The sequence below is a fragment of the Neovison vison genome, chromosome 6 (genome assembly GCF_020171115.1).
Source record: "Neovison vison isolate M4711 chromosome 6, ASM_NN_V1, whole genome shotgun sequence".
NCBI classification, from domain to species: domain Eukaryota; kingdom Metazoa; phylum Chordata; class Mammalia; order Carnivora; family Mustelidae; genus Neogale; species Neogale vison.
The window spans coordinates 215,269,286-215,293,589 of record NC_058096.1 but is presented as its reverse complement, the minus strand read 5'-3'; the positions used below and the strand labels follow the sequence as shown (position 1 = coordinate 215,293,589).

Below are 24,304 nucleotides of genomic sequence, written 5' to 3'. Positions count from 1 at the left end.
GTCACGATCTCAGGGTCGTAAGATCGAGCCCCATGTCAGGCTCTGAGCTCAGTAGGGATTCTGCTTAAGATTCTCTTTCTCCTTCTCCCTCTGCCCTTCCCCACTTCTAAAAAACAAACAAAACCCCAACTCTTGCTGTAAAAGACATTTTGGGGATGTATCTTAGAGAATTGTCACTCATCTTGTTGAGCATAAGAATATGTAGGAAGGGGCGCCTGGGTGGCTCAGTTGGTTAAGCCTCTGCCTTTGGCTCAGGTCATCATCTCAGGGTCCTGGGATCGAGCCCCATGTAAAGCCCCCTTCTCCTGCTCTCTCTAATAAATAAAATCTTAAAAAAAAAAGAATATGTGAGAAGACTTCTTAGAAATACATACTGAAGAATTTAAGAGCCAAATACTGTGGTGTTTATCATTTAAAATAATTTAAAAAAATAGATGAAATGTCCAGAACGGGTAAATCCATAGAAACATAATGCAGATTGGTGGTTGTTGGGGGCTGGGGGAGGGACCCGGGGTAGGGGTGGCTGGTCATGAGGATAGGGGGTCCCTTTCTGAGGCAATGAAAATGTTCTGGAAGTAGGGAGAGGGGACGGTTGCCCAACCTGGTGAATGTACCATTGAACTGCACACTTTGAAATGGTTAATTTTACGTGATGTGAATTTCACCGCAAGAAAACAGAGAAAGTAGATGAAGCAACCTTAGAACCGTGGGCACCTCTGGGTGCTGGAGACTAGGTACTCATGAGAGTGGGGTCTGGGGACCCGCGGCCCCAGCATCCTGGGGGATCCTGACTTGGAATGTCAGGATCCCAGCCCAATTCTGCTGAACAGAATCCTGCATGTTAATGAGACCTCCAGATGATCCGTGAACACACGGCAGCCTGAGAAGCGCTGTGCTATACTATTCTTTTCTCTTTGAAACTGCTCATGATTCTAACAATGAAAACATAAAAGAACTTGCTTATGGGGAAGCGTTTCAAGCAAAAATAGGCACTGCTTTTTTGCTAATCCAAAAATGAATAGCTTAAACATCGAGTGTTTTTGAAGTGTCAAGAGATGCGCTTGTGTCTTTGCCTCAATGTCCTCATTCAATCCTTGTCCCCACCCGGGGACGGGAGGCGTGTGCTATTATGGTCATCCCCATTTCACTGACAGGGAAACTGAGGCCTGAGCGTTGCTGGTCCCTTGCGCAAAGTTAAATGCTGAGATAAATGGCAGAGCTGGGCTTATATCCGGCCCTTTGGTTTCCAAACCACGGGGCGAGACATTCTGACTTTTCACCCTGAAGAGGCTCTGTGGCCCCAAGAATTGCGAGGTCCTTGCCTGCCCCTCCTTCCTCAGTTCAGCCACAGGACATTTATAAAGGGCCTCCTGTGCCCTTAAGGCCAAGGATTCCTTGAACCCCAGGAATTCAGGGGGTGACTGGGACTTGCCTGGGCCCTCGGAGCTCACAGGCTGGTGGGGGAGCGTGCCGGGCAACCCGACGCTGATATGGTATGGCTCATGGGATCACTGGTGCTTGCAAAGACAGGTGCCTCGTGCAGTCATGGGAGGTCGGGAATGGCTTCCTGCAGATGCAGGCGGAAGGAGCTGGCGAGGCCGAGGGGTGGGAACTGTGTGTCCGGCAGAGGGAACAGCCGGAGCAGAGGCTCTGCAGTGGTGACGGAGTGTGGTCTGCCTGTGAAACTTGGTGCCCATGGCCCCAGTGGGCCAGAGGAGGGCGGGTGGGAGGGGCGGGCACGCATGGGGCTTACGCAGCCTGGGGGCTCACCTTCATCATGAGCACGATGGTGTTGAGAGCGATCATGGCCATGATGGTATACTCGAAGGGCGGGGACACCACGAACTGCCACATCCGGTACTGGAAACTCTGCTTGTTCTGGGGCATGTGTCGGGTCAGCGGTTTGGCACTGATGGCGAAGTCGATGCAGGCTCTCTGCAGGAGAGAGGCCGGTGGGGTGAGGGCCGGGGGTAGGAGAGCACCCCCCCATCCCACTGGCCACGGTTCTCCGGCACATCTGCTCGAGCCTGTCCCCAGCCGGGATTCCCCACTCTCAGAAGCCCTTCACCAGACCATTTTCTTCTGCCAGCAGCTGCGGCTCCTTGAGAAGTCATTGTCTGCCTGATCTTGCACTAACATGCCCCTTGTGACCTCCCCGAATCCCTGCAGCAAACACGGGAAGTGGGGACTCTCGATAACCCTACTTTGCAGGGGAGGAAAACAGAAACTCAGAGAGGTTAAGCCCCTTGCCTGACGCGGCACAGCTGCCAAGTGGGCCAAACCTGAACCTGAAACAGAGTCTGCCTTGAAGTCTGACCGTTCTTTCCTACTGAATATTTTGCTTCTTTTCCTCCTTTGCTTTACGGGAAGGAGGAATAATGGCTGCTTAGTCTTAGGGGCCAACAGAGCAGAGGAAGGATGGATTTCAGGTCCTCTTCCTAGCTTGGATGATTCTAGAAGGGCAAAGAGCCAGGTCTGTCCTCTCTGGAGGACTGGATTTTCATTCATAAATATTCACCACCCTGCCCTCGGGGAGATCATACTCCCTCACCCCGCTGATATCAGACATTGATGTGTGACTTGCTCTGGCTAATGAGATATGGACAGAAGGGACACGTGTCCCTTCGGGGCACACAGCACAAAAATTGGACCGGGGTTTGCCATTCTCTCTTCTTGATCTGCAGAGACTCAGAGGGTAACCAGAGTAAAGATGATGTGGACCAGAGTCCCCCGAGACATGTGGTGTTGAGCAAGAACTCCATCAATCCCTTTGTGGGTATCTGGCGCCGAGATTCTGGAGCGGCAAAGCTGTTCCAAACTGACTGATACAGACACCTGCGGTCGGTGTGTCTTCCTCTGGGAACCCCAGGACGGGCTGCCCAGCAGATGGACTTCTGCTTGCAGGATGCTGCTGTGCCCACCCCAGATGCCCCCAGAAGCTGTTTCCTCGGTGTGTGTGTGCGCATGTGCGCGTGTATGTGTGTGTGTGTGCGCGCATGCGTGCATGTATGTGTGTGTTTGGGGGGGTGTCCTCAATTTTTAAACAAGGGATGCAGGCGGGAAGTAGCACCTCATTTTTCTCCAGGCTGTATTCCTCCATCATCTTGTCCCCCTGCTCCTGGAAGGTGATGATGATCAAGGCCACAAAGATATTGACGAAGAAGAAGGGGAAAACCACGAAGTAGACAACGTAGAAGATGGACATCTCCATGCGGTACCCGGGGCTGGGGCCCTGGTTCTCAAAGGTGGCGTCCACGGAGTGCTTGAGGACTCTGTGAGGGGTGGGGTGGGGAGAGGGGGCAAGGGGGTGGGTCACAGGAATGGAGGGAGATGTTAAGAGAAAACAGCAAAGAAATGAGAGTAGTCATTGTTTTCAGATGCCAATTACTGTGGTGACTTTACAAAGCCAGAAGTCTTCCCACCTCCTTTGTCTGTGGGGAGGATCAAAAACAGCGTCCGTTACCTTCATCAATGCTTCTGGAAGGTTATTAAGTGCTGGGCATGATTTTATTTATTTTCTCTGCTACCCTCTCGGGGAGGTTACCACTGGCTCCTTTTTGCACATGAGGAAATTAAGGTTTAACAAATTAAAGTGACCTCCTGAAGTTCACCCACTAAGGTCTGGCCAAGTTGGGATGGGAAACCAGGTTGGTGGTGATGGATGGGAGGGTGTATAGGGTCATGGAGACAGATATGAGTGTGTGTGGGGGCATTTAAGCACAGCTGGTGGTGGGAGCTGAGAAGGGTAGTGGGGATGAACGTGGGTGTGTATGTGCGTAGCTGCTCTGAACAGTTGCACAGATTGTGCACTGCTCAAGGGTTCTGTGCCTAAGGGGTGCCATTCATACTGTAGTCATGATAGATTTGTGTATTTATGATGACAACTTTTGGGCAGGTGGCCATGAAATACCTCATTTGAACAAAACCATTAAGTATATTGCAATGATTTTCTGACAGATGGAAGTGAAGTCTGCTGAGGAAGGGCTGTCTAAAAAATTTTCTCCAAGGTGCCGTATGGGCTAGCACTGGCCCCATGTAAGTGGGTACTGAGTGTGTGTGTGGGTGGGTGGAAAGGCACATGAGGGCTGGTATGTTTCCTGAGAGCAGGAGGGAGGGAGGGGAGGACGATGAGGGCGCACTGGAGTCAACTTGCATTTTTGAGACCTCTGGGAGGAGGACCAGGACTTGGGTGAGGAGAGTGAGGCACTTGCCTTGGACACAAATTAAGGAGGTGCCTAACCTCTCAGTCATCAGGAGAAATAGCATTTTACTGCAATATTTAAGCAAATTATTACAAATGCCAAAAAGACCTACGATGAAAAAAAAATCAACACTTGAAGTAAAGACAGGTCCAGCCCTGGACTTGCACATGATTCAGCCTCACCCAGGCCCTTGCCCTGTTCTGGGCGAAGAATGATCCTGTGGTCACAGGGACTTGGGAAATGTCATGTCCACACACCCTGGTCCTGGAGATCTGCACTCACCGGCACAGGAAGGGTTAAGAGATGGGACTACCTGTGTCTAGGAAGCCTCCCTGCAAATTAGAAGCAATGCCTATTCCACAATCAGAGTCTGGCAGACGGAGCTCAGTGAGGGCTGGGTTCCTGTCCCACAGGCCCAGCCACACGTTGTGGGCTGGCGTTCCGGTGACAGCCCCTCACGCCCCTAGTGGGGTCTCCACCTTGGGAAGCCAGGAGCCAGCCTCTCCTCAGCCAGGCCTTCCTCAGCACTGGGCTCTCAGACCCTCCCCTGTCCTGCTCCCTAGCCCCCCACCCCCCGCCCCCAGCTCCTCCGCGGGGCTCTCTGGTGGGCCACTCACTGTGGCCAGCCTTCTCCCGTGGACACGGTGAAGAGAGTCAGCAGAGCCCACAGCACGTTGTCATAATGGAACTCGTATTTCTTCCACTGTCTGTCCCGTGCCTTCACCTCGTTCTTCTCGTAGAGGAGGTACTTGCCGCTGCCACAGAAAATGGGGGCCATGAGTAAACAGAAGAAGGGGACACTCATCTTCAGCAGTCAGAGAGAGAAGAAAGAAGAAGAGGGGACCACCAGCCCCCACTGGGTCCCTCAGCCCAGGCAGCAGCCTCCAGCGGGTCTCCCTGACGTCTGTGTGCGTCCACTTGGAGACAAACCCCCACATGAGGCCGGACTCGAGGCCACGAGCCGACTCAGGACCAAGCACTCACTTGTAACCCAAAAACTTCCGGTCCTGCAGGTGGGAGTCTCAGCCTTGGGGGGTTGAGAGCAGGACGAGAGGGAGGCACACCTCTGGGTTCTTCAGGCCGGAGGGGGCGACTGCCGCTCCTTTTCAGGGCAGGACACAAGGCTCAGCCCCAGACACGTGGCCGAGTGTGGGGTCCTTCCAATGTCAAGACCCAGCCACCAAAACAAGAGGCTGAAATTCCCTGCCTAGTCAGGTTTTACACCGGGCGATGGTAAAATTTACAGGGAGCTTAGTTAAAGGCTTAGCAATTTCTATCACGAGGCTGACCCAAAGATGGGGCGACTTCTGGTCTACAATTTCTCCTCCATGACTCCAAAATCTAGAAAATTATGAAAACTGAACACTTTTCTCTTAAGTCAGGGGTGGCAAGTTATGACCTGCGGACCAGATGTGCACCTGTTTCTGTATGGTCCACAGAGTGAGAACGGTTTTCCTACCTTTTTCAGTGGTTGAAAACAAATAAAAAGAATGCATTCGTGACAAATTAAACGTGTCCGGCATTCACAATTTTCATTTCTAGAAATAACACAGACATGCCCGATTGTCCCCGTGTTGTGTGGCTGCTCTGCATTAGGATGGGAGCGGACACGGGCTGTGGAGAACTGTAGACCCCTTAGAGATCAAGCACATAGGATCCGGCCCCTGGCAGACAAAATTTGTCCACCTCTGACCTAATTCGTTTGGCAATGCAACCTGACCCGACTGGACCTGAAGCTCTTCACCCTTGTCATTTGTCCCATTTGGTGCAAGCAAGTTGCATGGTTCCCAGAAAACAAACAAACACACACAAAAAGACACACAAAAACAAAAAATCGGTTTGATTACAGGGATGCCTTAGACCCAGCTGAGGGTGCGACTGATGTCCTATGTGTAACTCGCACTATGTGATCTTTCTAAAATCGCAAAACATTTTCACTTTGAAACGCCATCTGCCGGTCAAGGTTTTCCAAAAAGGGAATGTGGACGAATATGAATAGCCCTCATGGGACAAAGGTGGGGACCGGAGCGATGCACGGCAGATGCAAACACCAAAACCTTTTCTTCCCACTCCAGTCCTAAGCGGGTTGCACCTGGGTCACGTCCAGGGTGTTTCCAAGCCCAGGGGAGCTTCTGGCCCCGCCCCAGCCCTTCCCCCCTGGCCCGCCCCCCCCCCCCCGCGGGGACACACCGAGGAGAGCAGAGACCCACCGGCAATCTTTCTCGAACTCCTTGGACTCGTCAGTGCAGTGGAAGAACTTGCCCTTGAACAGCTGCACGGCCACCACAGCGAAGATGAACATGAACAGCATGTAGACGATGAGGATGTTGAAGACGTTCTTGAGCGAGTTCACCACACAGTCGAACACGGCCTGGGGGGCGGGGGGCGGAGAGGAGAGAGGGCATGAGGGGCTGCGGGCCTGCCCGGCCTCTGCCTCCAGCAGCCCGTGGTACCAACGTGTGGCCAGTTTGCCCACGTTCCATCTCACAGACAAGGCCTTTCCCGTTGATTCCGCGTCCCTGCCTCCCCCTTTCTCCCTCCCTTCCTTCTGCCCACTGAGCAGTAGGGGGCGCTCCGGCTTTGGGAGCTGACCTCCCAGGCCCAGGAGATTCCATCCTGGGTGAGATGGCATCTTTCCATCATCTCCCAAAGAAGACAGGGGTTCCGCTCGCAGCGTCTCCCACCGCGTTCTGCTTCTAACCATAGTGGGTCCTAACCATAAGTGGGTAAGGGTCCTCCAGCCCCCTGCAACTATAGGCCAGCTTTCGGGGGGGGGGTGGGGACGGTGGGGGGAGGGGCTGCCACCAGAAAAAGATGAAGAACCACAGCACCAAATAGGGCTGGACTGCATCGCACGTGTTTCAGCGCAAGCTTTCCTGCCCAAAGGGCTGCCACATATCTGGGAGCACAAGTACCAAAGTCATGGGGGAGGGGCACACCTGGGCGACAAAGGACCTTCCTTTAGGTCCTGCAGGAGCCCAACGCTAAGTCACCAAGTCGTGCTGAACTGCATGGTAACAAAGTTATTCACTTTCCACTTTTCCCTTCAGTCCTTTTGGGTGAAGGAGAAAGTCTTGCTTTGTTGCTACTGTGAGCACCTAATCCTGATACTTTTCTTTTTTTAACCTGGGAAGAGCAAGTACCCATGTCCGAAGCCTTTTTCAGGCAATCTTTTTGGCTAGATTTTAATAACCGTGTCTTTTTGGGGGAATGTATTTAGTTTTACCTTCTGTTAACACTGGGTTCCAATTTGAGAACCTTGGCATAGCATTTCCTTTTAAAACACATTTGTTTAAATAAAAAAAAAAAAGCGAGGACTTTAACATGAAGTAGGAGATAATACAGGTGGCCATTGGGTGGAACATCAGTGGAAAAGGTATGTTTGGATGACTAGGTTGCATTTCCTTTTCTTTTCTCCCGTTTCTCCTGAATGACAAGCTTGGGAAATACTGGTTCATACTATTTTGGAACAGAAGATAATAGAGCCTAGAACAGACTGGTGAAAAGCAAAAAGTTGTGTGGGAGCAGAAACCCAGTTTCTGGCTTCCCACATTATGGTTGTGCCCTATTTTATCCATATGATGTCCTCCTGTGAATTAGGAAAAGGGATCTCCACCTTAAGACATTTCATCTAATGGAAAACTGTCACAATACACAGATTTTGTTAGATCAACTCACTTTACTGCCATCTGCTGGAAAGTTCTAATAATAAATATATCCATATATGACAGATGTGATGTTATCAGCACCCCTTTCAATGTCATGTCCTTGAGCAGCATGCAACCTGTCCAACTGTACATGGCAACCCAGACAGGCCTCCCACATGCCCCAATCTCACCTTGAGCTTTGGCAACCGCTTGATGGTTTTAAGAGGTCGTAGCACCCGGAGGACTCGGAGGGATTTAATTGTGTTGATGTCCTTTCCTTTGCTATTGCCACTGTGGAGGGATGTTAGGGTACGGAGAAGGGAAGAGAGGGAGCAGAAGTCAGTCTGGGTGGTGGGTGGCCCACAACTCCATGTGACCACCCCCACCCTCTCAGGCCTAAGGGTCTGAGGGGAGCCTGGCACAGTACTGCCCTTTCTGGGGAAGAGTGGTAAGCATTCCTGCTATGTTTGAGCTCAAGAGATAATCAACAGATGGCTTTCTGTGGTTCTTGTCTCAGGATTTGTTAAGGTCCTCCACCACTTGGCCTGGCTTGAGTAGCTGTAGGAGTGGCAGGGGGGTGCTCAGACCTAGCAGAGGAGAGCTGGCTGCCCTTGTATGCTGACCGGGGGTGGTCTTGGTGGGCTCTTCCAACAGGATTCAGGAAGTACTTAATGTGGGCCTCCCCCACTATTCCCTGAGTTCACACAAAAGGAAAGAACCAGACTTCAGATGCCCATGTTGAACCTCTGCCAGGATCCCTTAGCCTGTTTTTCCAGAGAGCTGCATAGAGGTTTTTTAGTCCGGGGTCCACTGGACTTGAGCCTTTTGCCCTACGGCCCCTGCAGATGCCTTCCTACCCTTACCCAGCCATGATGTGGGTCCCCCAAGAGGAGGGCATTGGGTGCAGCCCTCAAGGTCTTGTGGTTAATAGAACTCACCATCTACCCAGTCTCCCAAGTCAGAAACCCAAATGTCACATTCAGCTTCCTGTCCTCCATCCCCAGTGGGTTACCCCCATAACATCTCCATCCTTGTCCCTGGGCACCAACTTATGCTGGACTCTCGTTACCCATTTCCCAGTCCCCCACACCCTCACTCCCTGTCTCTCTCTCCTTTGATGTTTTCTGCACACAGTGGTCAAAGTCAATGACCATTTCGCTCTCCCTCTCCGAATCCTTCTGGAGCATCTGAATTACTAGAAGTGGAGACTTTGGGCGTGGCATTCAAGGCTCTTGGAAATCTAACCCAACTTACCTTTGCCTTTGCATTCCCATCAACTGTGACACACCCTTTCGTCACAAAAAGCTACGCTCTTTGGTCTCCCTCTGCTTTTGCACATACTGTTCCTGCTGCTAGAAATGCCCTTCCTCCACCTCTCCATTCACAGGACCACGCAGCCCCCAAAGCCAAGTTAGATGATCCTTTATCTGACAGCCTTCCCCGATTGCCGCTGGGTTTTACCAGCCCCTACTGCTGCTCCACAGTCACCTTTGCTTCTGTCTTTGGCTTCAGGCTTTAGACAGACAACCCCTCAAAGGCTCAAATTGTGATTTATTCATCTACGTGTCCATTTTCCCTTTCATCTTGGTTCTTGTCCCAGCCCCCATCATGTCCCTGGCGTGTGGTCTCAGGACGCCCATGAATGGATCTAGATCAGAGTTCTTTGAGGGTCCTGCAGTGAACATCTCTCTCTCTTGTTACCTCGTGGGTCACATGGAGAGCTATCCCAGGGACCCCCACTATGGTGTGTCTGGGTGTCTGGACACAAAAACAACCTTTCTTTTAGATCTCCTTTCTCTCATTTGTCAGGGAATAAAGAGGAGAACTGGACGTTATCCTGCAGGGCACAGCTGTGCTCCGGGATTCAGCTGCAACCTGCTTTTCCCTTTTTAAAGCCAAGGTCATCATTGTTATCTCAAGGCTGTGCCCCTGAAGTGACACATGTCAAGAGAGTCACTGAGGTAATGTGAGGCAGAACAGGGACACAATTAAATAATTAGACCACACAGGGAAACCAGTGATTTCTTCTTCAAGAATGTTTTAGGCCTTTTGCTTTGGTAAGAGTGGAAAGTCTCCAAGATGTGCTAGGAGGTCTGTAATGTTTCCCTAACACTCACTAATTTCTCTGGAATTCCTACAAGCCAGCTTGGATGTGACAAGTCACATTGTCACTGTTTCTCATGCCTGTGGGATTCACATTACCAGCCGTGGTTCTGTCTGAGGTTAACAATACTGGTTGTAACGGGATGATCCAGTTTCCCAGCAAAAACTGAAGCGCAGTTTAGACTACGTGTTGGTGGAAAAAATGTCAAGCAGGTGGACGTCTAGGTTGTATGTGGAACCGGCTACAATCGAAGCACTGAATGGCTGACATTTGGAAGCTCGACTCCCATGGGCATATCCACTCTCTGAAAAGGACTCCCTGGCCTCCCCCCTGCAGGGCCCTCTCCCCCACGAGGTACTTTGGCCTCAAGTGAGGCTGAGAAACAGTCTTGTTTATTGAGGCAGTGAGGAGCGTTCCTGGCAGTTTGGGTTCTGAGCATGCAGGAATGGCTGGATCAAGGCGCGCTCACAGAAACAACCCGACTTCGAACCGGCTTTGCTGAAAGTGTAGATGCTCCTTGGGAGGCCAATTTCTCCTTTTAGAGCCCAAGTCCTGGTTGTGTGGCTTGTCCCATCTCGGGGTCTGGACACGCTTACCACTCTAGGAACCGCCCCACCACGTTTGTCTGACTTGTTGAAATCAGACCTTGCAGAGGCCCCGCTTCCCCATGTCCTTTCTATTCTCTGCCAAGAACTGGACTCATGGTGGGTCATGGTGGGAGGCAGTGGCCAAGACCCCTTAGGGATCCTCCTCCCCGTAGAGAGACTGAGGGCGGGCTCTGGTCACCACAAGAAACGGACGGCAGCAAAAACAGAAGGCCGTGGAAACAGGCCCAGAACCAACACAGCTGCACCAGGGCATGGAGAACGAGAGACAAAATGAAAGAGAGAGAAAAGGAGAGAGAAAAGGAGAGAGAGAGAGAGAGAGAGAGAGAAAACTTTACCGTGTACTGCTCCTGGTGAGGTGGCATCGGAAGGAGAGACAGATCGTAAGCGGCCTCAGAAGAAAGAACACAGAACACACACATACACACGCACACACACCTGAGCGCCCCCTGCCCTACCCGGGCACCAGGAGGGGCAGCCTCAGGCTTGTGGCTCTGGCCGACATCCAGCCTTCCATCTGGAAGCCCCCCGTCAGTCCCCTGCCCTCGGCAGGCTCCCGGCACTGCCCAACAGCACCAAGAAAGCCAAATTTCCAAGTAGCAGGACAGCCAGAAAGTTGTCAATGACCAAAGGCAAATTCACCACTGAAGGTCACTGCCAAGAGCTGGAGAAACCCCTTTTCTCCAGGGGTTCTGGGGCTGGAAGGTCTTAGAATGGCTTGGAAATTGTGAGCTTTGGAGTCGGGGGGGGGCACTGGGGTTTGAATCCCAGCTCTGCCCCTAATTATCGTCCTCATCTGTAAAACAGACCTTGGGGATTCTGATGCTTGACACATGGTAGCTATGGCCTTGACTTTACTCCCTAAGGTAGGAAGGAGAGGGAGGTCAGCAAAGAGTTCCAATTTGGGGTGTAGTTAGACACAGGTCTTGGGGGTCCTGAGACGAAGCTCTTGGCATCTGACTCAGCCCTCGCACTTATCTTTGGAATCAGGCTTGGTCTCCAACCATGGCTGGAGGTCAAGGCCAGAGGAACTTGACTGTCATCAGAAACTCTTCTACCATAGGGGCACCTGGGTGGCTCAGTAGGTTAAGCCTCTGCCTTTGGTTCAGGTCATGATCTCAGGGTCCTAGGATCGAGCCCCGCATCGGGCTCTCTGCTCGGCCGGGAGCCTGCCTCCTCCTCTCTCTCTCTGCCTGCCTCTTTGCCTACTTGTGATCTCTCTCTGTCAAATAAATAAATAAAATCTTAAAAAAAAAAAAAAAGAAAGAAACTCTTCTACCAGGCAGGTACTCTCTGGAACTTCCTGTCTGCTGCCTCTTCCAAAGCCAGTGACCTACCTTCCTTCCTTCCTTCTTTCCATTTAACATTTTATTCAAAGTTAGTGATATTTCTAAATGCAGAATGGTTTAAATGTCTACAGATATTCCCGCTGGATTTTTCCTGCCCCCCTCACCTTTTGATTTCATCTTCCAGGTTCTCAAAGCTCAAGGTATCTAGGACTTATCATATACATGGAATCATGCAGATTCTCCTCGGTGGATTATTATAGATCTTTCGATGATAGTGATTTCTGCCTGACCTCCTGACTTTAGGTGTAAAATGTGAGCCTTCTGAATGTCACTATGTTTGCCTGTGGCACCATCATGCCTGTTTTCCAGATGAGGAAGCTGAGGCCCAGAGAGGGAGAGTGACTTGCCCAAGGTCACACAGCTTGGAAAAGGCAGACTGAGATTCAAACCCCGGTTCGTGTATCTTGCACTCAAGTCTTCTTTTCCATTTTGTCACACACAAGAAAAATCATGTCTTCAGTGCAGGGGCTGGGTTGAGGATGGGATTAAAAATGCGGCAGCCCGAGGGTTCCTTCTTTGGCTTCCTGGCAGTTCGGCTCCTGAGCATGCAAGAGAAGCTTGATCAAGGCGTTCTGCCAGCTGTGCTGGCCTGCCTTGAGGGAGGAGTGGCAGCACCAGATGGACTCTTGGCAGTGAGGGCAGGATCACGATCTGCCAGCTGCTGAGACATGTCAGTTGGCCACCCCGATGCATGGGCACAGAGCATGAGATCACGTGTGACGGCTCATGAGATGGTGTGTTAATGGTGGTCGCGTGGACACGGCACACAGTCGGTGGAAGGAGCAGGACACACACACACACACACACACAGATTCGGGTGAGGTGCAGGAGGGATGGAAACGATCAGCAGAGCTTCAACACATCCCTTGGAGAACCACAGGGATAGTTTTCCTACATCTGAGACGGGGCCACGATCACAGCAGAATCCTTGCCTCCTCCCCAAAAGGCCAGAACAGCAAGATTCCTTTCAACGAAGAAAGGAGCAGCCTTTCTTGTGCCCCCTTCCCCAGGCTTTCGAGGAACCCAGGGTGGCTAAGCAGTCAAGTGTCCTTCTGCTGATTTGTGAAAGCTTCCACGTTCACAGCTGCGAGATGGGCAGCACCCTGGAATCTGTCGGTTGAGCCCTACTTTAGCGATCCTGCCAGACTCACCTCTGGGCCTGTTTCCTCCTCTACAGAATGGGAACAGTGAGACAACTTCCCACAGGAGGTTGCTGGTGGGGATTAATTATATGGAGTCTGTGATGGACTATCCAGTCAAATTTTTTGGCTTTATGGGGAAACTGAGGCACAGAATGGCGATGGGACATGCATATAAGAGACAAACTTGTAGACTTGCAGGAGGCTCTTTCTAAAGCAATAAGACTAATTAACACCTCTTGGGGGTCTCAGCCTTGTCTGTGAGGAGATAAGCACTGGACTGATAAATTGAGCTAAAAGACCAGAAAGGAAAGAAGCAAAGGATTCTGGGGTTGGGCTCTCAGGCTGAGACCCTCAGAGACTTCCCACTCCTACCAATGTGATATCCATGTAGTAACAAGAAAAGATAGTAAGAAAGTCCTCATAGGGTGATAAATGTTCTCAGGCAAAAGAGGCCAGAAACCTGCAGCCAGGGGCAGGATTCTGAGACCTTGCTGAGGAGACCTCCTGAGGACTCCTGCTTTGGATTTTGGGCAGATATAGCCCTGGGCATGCAGGAGCGGCTTGATCAAGGTGCCTGGCCAACTGTGCCAAGCCTGCAACCCTGCCTCGAAAGAGAGGTGGCAGCACCAGATGGATTCCTTGCAGCAAGGTAGGGAGGGTCTTGGCAGGGGGGTCTCAGGGTCTACCTCTCCTATCCCCATGACCATCATACAAAGGGACTTGCATGGATGTCAGTTCTCCCAAAACCCCTTGAGAGCTGCCAGCACTTGTCAGGATCCCACTGGCAAAATTTCACACCCCTAGTTCCTGCATGATCTACAAGCCCATCGAGGCTTAGAGGATGTCCTTAAATCCCAGTCTGGACCTTTTTCTTGCATACGAATTAAAAAAAAAAATACAAAATGGGGATTTTCAAGGTCATGGGTTGGCTGGCTTAATGCCTGTAGCAACTTCATAGAAGCAGTTTAAAAGATTGACTACAAATATGCTGCCAGATTTCTGTGAGTTGTAGGCTCATTTTGAATGCCCTTGTATAATTTCATATATAAAATGAAAATTCAAAAAAAATCAGCTCCCTCTAGCAGATTCTTTTGCAACACAAAGAATCATACTGCTGATTGATTTTTGGTGGAAAAATAATTTTGATTTTGCAAATTGTTTGCTTAAAGTAGAGCCTAATTATAGCTCCAGGGATCCTAGAAACAGCATATTGTCAACTATAGCTTATTATGGCGAAAGTGCTCTGGTTGAAAGTCCCATGTCTTTGGAACACCACCCATTCCCCAAATTGTGAGGTCAAATTGGGGGATGGAGGTGGGGCAGGACAACTGTGGGGTCCCCCTCCTTCTTACTGAAGCATGCTGGCTCCGACAGAGGTCTGGGAGGAAAGTGCCAAGGCCAAGGGTTAGCTGATGGGCCCCTGTCATCACTTCTTTTGTTCTATACCCAGTGGTTGGCCATGGGGAGCAAAACTCCCCACCCCAGGCAGAGCTGGCAAAGGAGTGGTTGTGTGTGGACAGACGGATGTGGCCGACAGGGTCCCCCTTGACCTATCATCTCCTGAGCTCTAGGAGACTTGATGGCTGCTGGGAGAAAATCACCCTGGAAGGCTAGAGGAAGTCAGAGCGAGGTGCCTGCTAACTTGCCCTCCCTTGCGGCAGAGGCTGTCCCAGGTCAGAAGTGTCCCCTTTCTCTAGGCCACAGAGGTTAGGTAGATGGTCAGGCCCAGGGGGCCAGGGTCAGAGAAGGGAGAGAGAGAAAGAGAGAGAAAGAGAGAAGAGAGGAGAGAGGATATGAACCAGACAGACGGACAGAGACAGAGAGAGACATGTATGTGCTGGGGAGGGCTGGGTAGGCAAAGAGAAGCAGAGAGACAGAAAGTGATAACAGAAAAGAGAAAATGCAGGGTTGGGGGAAAAGGGGAGAAAAGGATGAAAAAGGAGAGAGACACACAGAAAGAGGGAAGGAGGGATGGAGAGGAACAGAGAAGGAGAAAGAGCAGGAGAGGCAGTTAGAGGGAAGAAGAGAAAAAAGGGGTAAGAGAAAGAGGGAGAATGAAATAGGAACGAGGGAGGGAATGGGATTCGGGACAGAAATGGAGACAGACAGCGCGTAAATAATTTCCACAGGGGATAGAATCACTCAGGCTGAGGGCAGTAAAATATTTTGGCTCCTCAGAATTGAAATTTTCTCAGGACCTAGCATGGTGCCTACCAGATACCTTGTAGGAGTCGTTCAAATACCTGAGGGAGGGAGGAATGAGCATATTTCATGACATCCTTAAATACACTTTAAAAATCTTTTTGGAAGCAACTGGTGCTATCTTGGTAGGAAACAAATTGTATCTTACTTGTATTTTCCATTTCTCCGAATTCTAAGGAGTCTGATTTTTTCCCCCATTTTTTTTTAGTTGTCAGCGTTCTGCAAAATTTTTGTTTACATCCCTCATCCATTTATCTACTGAGGTTCATATTTCTTGTTGATTTGTAATTGCTTTTTATATATGAATGCCAATAGTTCTTTGTCTTATTTGTGGCAATCTTTCTCCTCTAATTCACCGTGCACTTATTTAATTTTTGAAACTTCAGAACACGTTAATAACATAGTCAAATTTTGTATTTTTTTAGTGTTTTCCATTGCTCTAATACTTAAATACTCATTTAAAAAAGGGTAAGAGAGAAGGAGGGAGAGGAGGAAGGAAGGAGAAACAAAGGAGACAAGGTAGAAGGAGAGCAGACATAGAAAGAGGAAAAGAAAGTAGAAGGGAAAGGTGGGGGGTGGGAAGTCCGGTCAGAGTCAGAAATATATCAGCCTCCTGACCCTTATGGTACCTCTCCACCAGCTTGGAGACATCCAGAACCTTGGAGCTTTCTGGCTGTTCTGACATAAGCTGACTTCATTGTTTTCCCACAGAAGAATCCGAGAGTGGCCCACGTTGGTCCCTAAATTGGAAATGAGCCACCACTCTGGCCTCCTGACAAACCAAGTCTTTGTTATTTGGTTAGGGGGACATCCAAGAACCTCTAAAAATCTGAGAAGGAAACTAGGGGGCAGAGGCACAAAGGAAGCCTCTGATTTCTCACTATGGGGGTGAGTCACAGTCCCTCCGAGACTTTCCTTTCTGGGAATGATCCATGGTGCTGGGCCCAGGCAGGTCCCCAAGACAGTTCATTTCTGGATTAGGAGCTGGTTGGGTCTTCTCAACCTGCTCCAAACATCTATAACTTGAGGAAAGCACTGCTAAGTTTGCTATCAAGGCCCTAAGATCTAGTGGCTGCCCAGCCCTTGGGTGCCATCTTGAAACGGGTTCCCACAATTTGGGTGCCATCTTGGATGGAATGGCTGCTTGGCCCTTGGGTGCCATTCTGGAATGGCTACCCACAACCCAGGTGCCGTCTTGGAGTTGCACAATGATGCATGACCTTTCTGGAGGCAGAGAGTCCTAGGACTGCCAGGAGAAGTAAAAGACACATGAAGGGAGTCACAGGTCTACAACTACAGGGCCTTCAGGGACAGGGTGCGGGGAGGGGTTGAATTCTCATGCACATTCATTTCCTGGTTTTCTTTTTAAGGGGCTCTCAGAGAGACAGCGGTTGGGGTGGGGCTTGTAGAGCACAAGGAAGATGAGATGTCCCGGCGGGGCTATTCTACTAAAAGCAGCAGAGCAAGGATTAGGTGACGCGGCTGTGTGAGGAGGTAGAAGGTAGGGCCCCTTCTCCTTCTTCCTGCACGTGGACGTCATGCAAAAGCCAGTTGAAGCTCTTCCTGGAGGCATGCGGATGTTTCCCACCCCCCAGAGCCCACTTTCCCCATCTCTACACCCTGAGAACTTATTCCCTGATCCAGTGGGCTGCCCCAAACTAAGGGCAGGGGGCAAAGAGGCAAGTAGAAGCCTCAAGAGGAGACTTACGTGAAGGCAAAGGCCACCAAGGCCCCACTGACCACTATGAAGTCAAGAATGTTCCAGAGGTCACGAAAGTAGGCACCCTGGTGCAGGACGAGCCCCAGGTCGATCATCTACAGGTAAGAAGAGATGGTGCTCAGATCCTGCATCCCACCTTGGGGATCGAGACCCACCTTTCCAGCCTCTGGGAGAGGGGCACGAGGAGGCGACATGGTGAGGGATGGGACAGCAGCCGGAGGTCGTGGAGGAGCCCAAAGTATCTCCCCATCTCATGAGAGGCAGTTCTGACTTGCTGGTTCTTAGGCCCAAAACCTCGGGGTCTCCCTCGACTCCTCTTTGTCTTATTCCCCACGTGGAATCCATCAGCAAACCTTCCAAGAATCTGCCCACCTTGTCCACTTCACCCTGGTCTGCACCCCCCTTACCCTCTGCCTGGACTAGTATGACCGCCGCCTGCTCCTGGTTCTCCTGGCTCCCACCTGTCCTGCCCCTGCCTCAAGTCTGTCCTCCCCAGCAAAACCTGAGGGTGCTGTGGGCATGGGTATGAGTTGAGTCCCTTCTCTGCTCAGAATCTTCCATGGCTCCCGCCTCACTTGGAGCAAAAGTCAAAGTCCTCCCCGTGGCCCAAAAGGCCCTGCAGGTTCTGTCCTGTCACCCTGTTCTCATCTCCCTGCCCTGGTTTCCCATTTTTCTCACTCATTCCTTCCAGTCCTTGCTGCTGCTCCAACCCACCAAGCATTTCTAATCCCCCGGGTAAGCCACCTGCCTCAGGGTGGCATTCTTGAGGTTGAAGATTCCCTTAGATCCCTGGCTCTCTCAGCACTCACCTTGATCACCATCTCAAAGGTAAAGACGCCTGTAAAAACGTAGTCAAAATATCGCAGCACCTGTAGGGGATAAAAGCAAGGGGGCAACAGATCACTAGCTTGCTCCAGCAGAGTCCCCATGGACCAAGTGATGGCCCACTGGGGTGTCGTCTCCAGAAAAGTCCCCAAGGAACACACTTTCCCAAGCAGAGAAGGAAACATGGCTGCCACATACAGTTGGGCAGGGTGTGCACTGCACAAGGGCCCATCCCATCCTGTCTTAGTACAGATTTCTATGTTGTGTATGAAACTTTCCAGCAGATGGCAGCAACGTCCTAACAAAATCACTCAGGATGGTTGGTCTACCAGTGGGAAGGGTTTCTTTATTTGCCCAAAGCTGAAATATAAACTGAAGGTGGTCTTGGGGGAGTTCAGGGAGGACTGCATCCCTGTTGGGGATGAGTCTGACCTCTTAATGCCTTTGACCTTTTGGACATCCTAGGTGAGAAACTGTAGGGTCTCCTAAACATGACCACCTAAGTCAGACCCCAGGGGGTCAAATTCACCACTGTGGTCTCCCTCCCAGCTCTGTGGCCACATCCTCACCATGGTGGGGTGGTTTGCCCTGCACCCCCTGCCGTACACAGACAGGGCCAGGCAGGGAGGTTTCTGCCTAGAAGCGCAGCAGTCTGCAGCCTGTCCCCTCTCAGGCCTTGTCACCACACACCTCTGGTGTAACCTTAGTGTGAGGATGTGACTGGGCTAGTGCAAGGGTCTGGCAGGTGGCAAATACAGGGGCCTGACTCCCATCACACTCACGTTAGGAAGGAGCTGATATTTCCTGAGGCCCACCACCAGAGGACGCCCGTGAACACCCGAGTCAGTTTCGGGTCCTTCTCTGCTCTAGAATTCTCTGTGGCTCTGATCTCACTTGAGGTAAAAGCCATAATCCTCCTGCCACCCGCCCCCACCCCCAAGGAAAGCCATGAGCACTCTGGGGGGTTCACCTCTATGCCCTCACCTCCTCTCACTCCCCTTTGCTCTCTCTGCTCCTGTCACCCTGTCTTCACCCCAGGGCCTTTGCACAGGAGGCTACCTCTGCCTGGAATGTTCCTCCCCACATCCCACTGGATGCCCTCTCTCTCTCCTCCTCTATGGCTTGGCTTACACATCACTTTCTCAGTGCCGCCTTCCCCCACTGCCTGTTTCAAGTCCTACTTGCACTTTCCCTTACCAAGCCTACCACCCACCCTGGCAAACTATTTGTTACAATTTATTATAGTCATTAGTGATCTTATTTTCCATGTGCCCAACCCGATGTCAGCCCCATGAAGGCATGAACATTTGGCTGTCCCTGTAGCCCCTCTGGGTCAATATCCAGGTCCAAGCATAGAGCTGGCACTCAAGAAATATTTGCTGAATGAAGGCATGAGTACTGGAACTGTACTGGGTCCTGTAAGCGCTGGGCTCTGTGATCCGTGTGGTCGCAACTCACATTCCCATTTTGTGTGGTGCTCAAAGGGCTAGTAGGGATCAGAGTGGTCAGGATGGCCAGCTTCCTGAGTTGGGGCAACAGGTGCAAAGGGCTGGAGGTATCTGGGTGCAGAGAAAGCACTCCGGTTGCACTGGATAGAGTGCTTAACAAGGTCCAAGACCTGGTGTTCTGTGATCTCTGGGAAGGCAGGGACCGTTTATACCCTGTCAATTCTTTTTTTTTTTTTTTAAAGATTTTATTTATTTATTTGAGAGAGAGTGTGAGAGAGAGCATGAGCGAGGAGAAGGTCAGAGAGCGAAGCAGACTCCCCATGGAGCTGGGAGCCTGATGTGGGACTCGATCCCGGGACTCCAGGATCACGCCCTGAGCCAAAGGCAGTCGTCCAACCAACTGCGCCACCCAGGCGTCCCTACCCTGTCAATTCTTGATGCTTAGCTCTCTGCCTGGCAATACTGCCTGCTCATTTAGTAATGACTAAGCAAAGCAATGAGTGAAAAGCAGAGAGAGAAAATGGAAGACAGGGAGTGGGGAAGGGCAGCCTAGGAGATCAGGGGAATCTACTTCTGGAGAACGGAATGAATTAGATGGGGCAAGAGAAAATCAAGAGACCAACAAATTAGGTTTGACTATATTGAATAAGGAGATCCTTTGACCTTTACGAACGGCAATTTCCTGTGGCTCAGTTTAATCCGACGATGTTCTCAGACCCATTTATCCCAGAGAAATGCAAATCAAAGTCACAGACAGATTCCCCTCCATAGCCACGGAGTCCGCCAAGCACACGAGTCTCCAGCACCAAGTTCTGACAGGCCCGTGGAGCAGCGGGAGCCCCCCACGCTGCCCGTGCGAGCGTCACTGTATCGCCTAGCAAACACCTGGCTGCAGCTGTCAAGCCTGACTGCATAGAGCTTCTCTGATCTAGAAACTCCGCTTCTGGTTCTTTACCCTGAAGAAAGTCAAGCCCATGTACCCCCAGAGACGCACCCGGGGTGGGGTGGGGTGGGCTGTGTGGCTAGTGTTTTCACCTGGAAATGATGCCAACAGACATCAGCAGAGGAATACGAGACAGCCATGAAAAAGAATGACCGTCACTCCTTGCCACAATGTGTTCCTCTCACAGGGGACACGGTGTCGGGTGACAGAAGAGAGGCATGGAAGGATTCTATCTGTTGAGGGTCAGAGAGGAGCAAAACCAAAATCTAGTGCTTAAGGAAGCACAAGCCCGTGGGAAAATGAGAGCAGTTAAGCTCATTCCAGAAGTGGGGGAGGGGGTGTTGTGTCATGATTACCTCCAGGCTTCGTTTCTCAAGGTCGGTGTGACGGACACTCAGGGCAGGGTCATTCTCTGTGGTTGGGGCCGCCCAGGTGCACCGTCAAGGGGCCGAGCAACACCCCCGGCCTCCGCCCTCCAGACGCCAGTGGCTCCCTGCCACCCGCCCCAAGTCACGAAATGTGCCCGCAGACGTTGTCCCCGCTTGAGAACCTCGACTCCAGAGAGAAGAGGTGCACCGAGGAGGCCGTGGTCACGGGTGGTTTTGTTCTATTTCTTGCCCCTGGGAGGGGTTGTGGGTGCTTTAAATCCTTGAAGAGATGGATCATGCGTGTTTCCTGCACTCTTCTGAGGTCTGTTCTAGTTCAGCCAACAAAAGAATGGGGGGAGGGGGTCCCTGGGCATCAGCTGGCAGTGTGGGGCCACAGTGTCCTTGAAGGGGGTGGGGTTTGAGGAGAGAAGTTTCAGCTGCGAGATGCAGCCCGAAGGGACCAGGATCTGAAGCTTTGCAAATGCTCCACAGGGGCTGGTCTGAGCCTGGCTGGGTTCCCTCAGCCCGGGCACCGCAGCAGCACCCCTGCCAGCCAGCGACCGAGCCTTCTCCTACGTCCTATAGGCGGCAGGGGGTTTGCCGACCCCTCTCAGGATGCCCCGTCGTGGGCCTGGCTCCCTGCCGTCCCTGGGGGAGAGCAGGCAGCAGGAGATAACAGGGTACAGCCCCAGCCCTGCCCTGGTACTAGTTTCTTCCAGGAGCCTTGTTCTAATTATTTCCTTCTAACTCCCCCATTGGGTCCCCAGGGGCCCTGCCAGGCCTGCAGAGGAAGGGAAAGTGCAAGGTAAGCTCCTGTCATGCAGCCTTGACTTCTGGGGCTTTCTAGTCTCGCCAGGCTCCTAACCTACTTAGCGAGGGCAGCAGGGCCCAGCTCCCAGTGGGAAATGTTCCTTTGGCTCTGAGTGGGGGCAGGGCAGCGATGGGGGGCAGGAAGGAGCTGGGGCAGGGGCTGCTGATGCCAGTCCAGAATCTGCTACGTGCCCGTCTGTCAGTCTCTTGCTTCCCCATCTCAGCCACAAGCACAAACTCATTCTTGCTTGGCAGGGCACAAGGGGAGCTGTGCACACAGTAGGTGCTCAATAAAGAAACAGTTGAAGGAAGAAGCGGGAGCCCTAAGGGAGGCAGAGTTGGAATTGTGCTGTGTGATCTTGGTTGGGTCCCTTAGCCTCCCTGAACCTCAGTTTCCCCATCTGTCCCACGTAGGGTATCTAGGAGAGCTTACATGCCAAGTGCCTGGGGTTGTGCCTGGAACACAGCAAGCACTCAATTAACAGGAACTGCTAGCAGACCCTGGACCCCTAAAGGGAGAGCTTTTTAGCCCTCCAAAAAGTTAAAAGTGTCGGCTGCGTTTCTGAGTCAAAATAGTCCTTTCTTTCAAAGCTCATGTCCAAATCCAGAAGTCTGTTTGGTGACACCTGGCTGTCCAGGCGACTGGCTGTGGAGGACCCCCTGCCTGAGTCCCCCCATACCTGCCACGCACAGCGTGTGTCCCTCCATATCACTCAGCCTCACTCCTTCTACCAGGGATGCCAGCAATTTCTAGCCCTACCCACTGTCAGCCAATTTCCCCTCTGCCATGTACACACAGCCACTGTACCCTCAAGTAACAGCCGGCCCCCAAGAACCTCCTCCAGGAATCAGAACTTCCCCTCCCAACCGGCAGCCATGGTGCACCCAGGGCTGTGCCCAGGGGTACCCCTGACATTCCTTCCACCATGGCAATCAGCTTTCTGGGATGCAGGACAAAGGAGCCCGGAACAGAGGAGCCCAGCCAGGAAGGGGTCTGCCGGGTGGGACTCACGTTGTTTCGCGGTGCGTTGGGCTGCACGGGGTCCTCAGCCGCCAGGGCAATGCTGCTCATGGCAATGACCATGAGGATGCACATCTCAAAGTAGCGCAGGTTCAGGATGTAATGGCACAGGCGGCGCAGGCTGTTGGGGACACGTGGGTGTGCAGAGGTCTACTCAGGTCGTGGGCTTCCAAACCCTTTCCTTCTGTAATCTCCTTATTTCACCTACCACTCCCCAAGGTCCCATGCCCAACAAAGTATCAAGATCCTCCACCTGGGGACTTTCATGGAGGTCATGGAACCCCAAGAAGGTGGGGGGCCCTCAGCCAGGGGAGATATTCACAGGCCCTGTTGATAAGTTCTTATCCCTTCCAAGCCATCCTCTTAGAAAATCGTGATTCCCAGACTGAGTTGAAGAAATAGGTTCCCCAATTCTGCAGGAGATGTAAAGTTTTTCATGCATAAAATGTCCCATGGTCAAATAAAACAGGGAAATTCTGGGTTAAAGAGATTTTTTTTTTAATTAATTGAGTGACCTTAGGCAAGTTACTTATCCCCTCTGTGCCTTAAAGCTCTCATCTGTGAAATGGCCATAATCATGGCGCCTACCTTACAAGAATGTGAAGATCAAAAATGTTAATATATGCCTGGCACATAGTAGGGGCCTCCAGAAAGCTACTGAAATTATAGGTTGCAGGCCTTATCAGAGCCTTTGATGTGGTAATGGGATAATACATAAGTACCTAACCTCTTAAGTGGAGCTAATAATATTTATAAATATGTCATAAAGTTGTGTAGATGGCAGCAAGGCTGTGTGTTTAGTTAAGAACAGGGATGCTGGCATCGGTCTGTTTGGGCTCTCCCACTTGCTTGCAGTATGACCTTGGGCAGGTAACTTCACCTTCCTGGGCCTCAGTTTCTTCATCTGTTAAATGGGCATAAGCACAGTACCAATCTCATAGGGTTATTATGATAATTTTTTTTTTTTTTGGTAAAGTACTCACAACAGTGCCTAGCACTAAATACCACATAAATGTTTTCCTAGTAAAACAGATACTTTCAACCACATAAAAAAGGAAGCACGTAGGATGAGACTCAAAGGTCTCAAGAGGCAGGTAATAGAAAGTAGTTACCGACCAGCTTCTTTGACATGATTTTTGTCAGGAAGCATTTTGACGGACCAGGGTTTCAAGAAATGTCCTTTGGAAAAATGCAATTCTCAAAGAAGCCACAGTGAGATGCACGTGATAAATTTCTCTCCTAAATAATCTATCTTCCTCAAGGATGCCCAAGACAAAGGGCTATGGAACTCAGAGACCATCTGCTTAGAATCCTAATCCTTGGGGAGGAGAGGTTAGGAGCAAGAGCTCAGGGACCAGGGCTGCCATGTATGATGACATAGGTTGTGCACTGCATAAGGCAAACATTTCTTAGGGGTGCCTCTCATATTACAGGTGGTGTAGATTTGAATATTTATGACAATAATTTCTAGATGATGGTCAGAAAGGGTCTTTCCCCCTACATCAATACTTTATGAGAAATTTATGAGATTTTTATCTTTATGAGAAATTTCTTACAGGACTCAAGAAAAGGCCATCATTTTAAATTTGCTCAAAAATCCCCTATGGCCTAATGGTGATCTTGGAGGCCATTCTCCCTAGTACCCACTGGGTGGGCCTGCCGTCTGGCTTGACTTCCACCAACCCAGTGGAAGCCCCAGGCACCCTGCCCTGGCCACAGGCCATACTCACGGGTTGGTCGTAGAGAGGATAAACATGGAGCTGTAGGGAGGCATGGGTTTGGGGCCGTCTTCCCCGGGGTCGTCGTCTTCCTCCTCCTTCTTCTCTTCCTCCTTTTTTGGCAGTGGGTCTGGGTTGGCGTTTTTGTTCACTGTGGGGACAAGAACCAACACAGGGCTCCTTCCGTGATTTCCCATAAG

General features: G+C 51.2%; 1 protein-coding gene across 1 annotated transcript in view; it reads right to left on the bottom strand.

Annotated features, from left to right (window-relative positions):
- CACNA1A (calcium voltage-gated channel subunit alpha1 A) overlaps nucleotides 1–24,304 on the bottom strand; it is a 214,159-nt gene that overhangs the window by 39,734 nt on the left and 150,121 nt on the right. The window contains exons 22-30 of the mRNA XM_044254073.1: nucleotides 24,117–24,255; nucleotides 22,378–22,507; nucleotides 17,781–17,840; nucleotides 16,960–17,066; nucleotides 8,041–8,140; nucleotides 6,413–6,573; nucleotides 4,820–4,957; nucleotides 3,071–3,272; nucleotides 1,771–1,935 (exon numbers count right to left, since the gene is read on the bottom strand). Of these exons, the coding sequence (XP_044110008.1) occupies nucleotides 1,771–1,935; nucleotides 3,071–3,272; nucleotides 4,820–4,957; nucleotides 6,413–6,573; nucleotides 8,041–8,140; nucleotides 16,960–17,066; nucleotides 17,781–17,840; nucleotides 22,378–22,507; nucleotides 24,117–24,255 (1,202 nt within the window). The remainder of the gene's footprint in view (nucleotides 1–1,770; nucleotides 1,936–3,070; nucleotides 3,273–4,819; nucleotides 4,958–6,412; nucleotides 6,574–8,040; nucleotides 8,141–16,959; nucleotides 17,067–17,780; nucleotides 17,841–22,377; nucleotides 22,508–24,116; nucleotides 24,256–24,304) is intronic.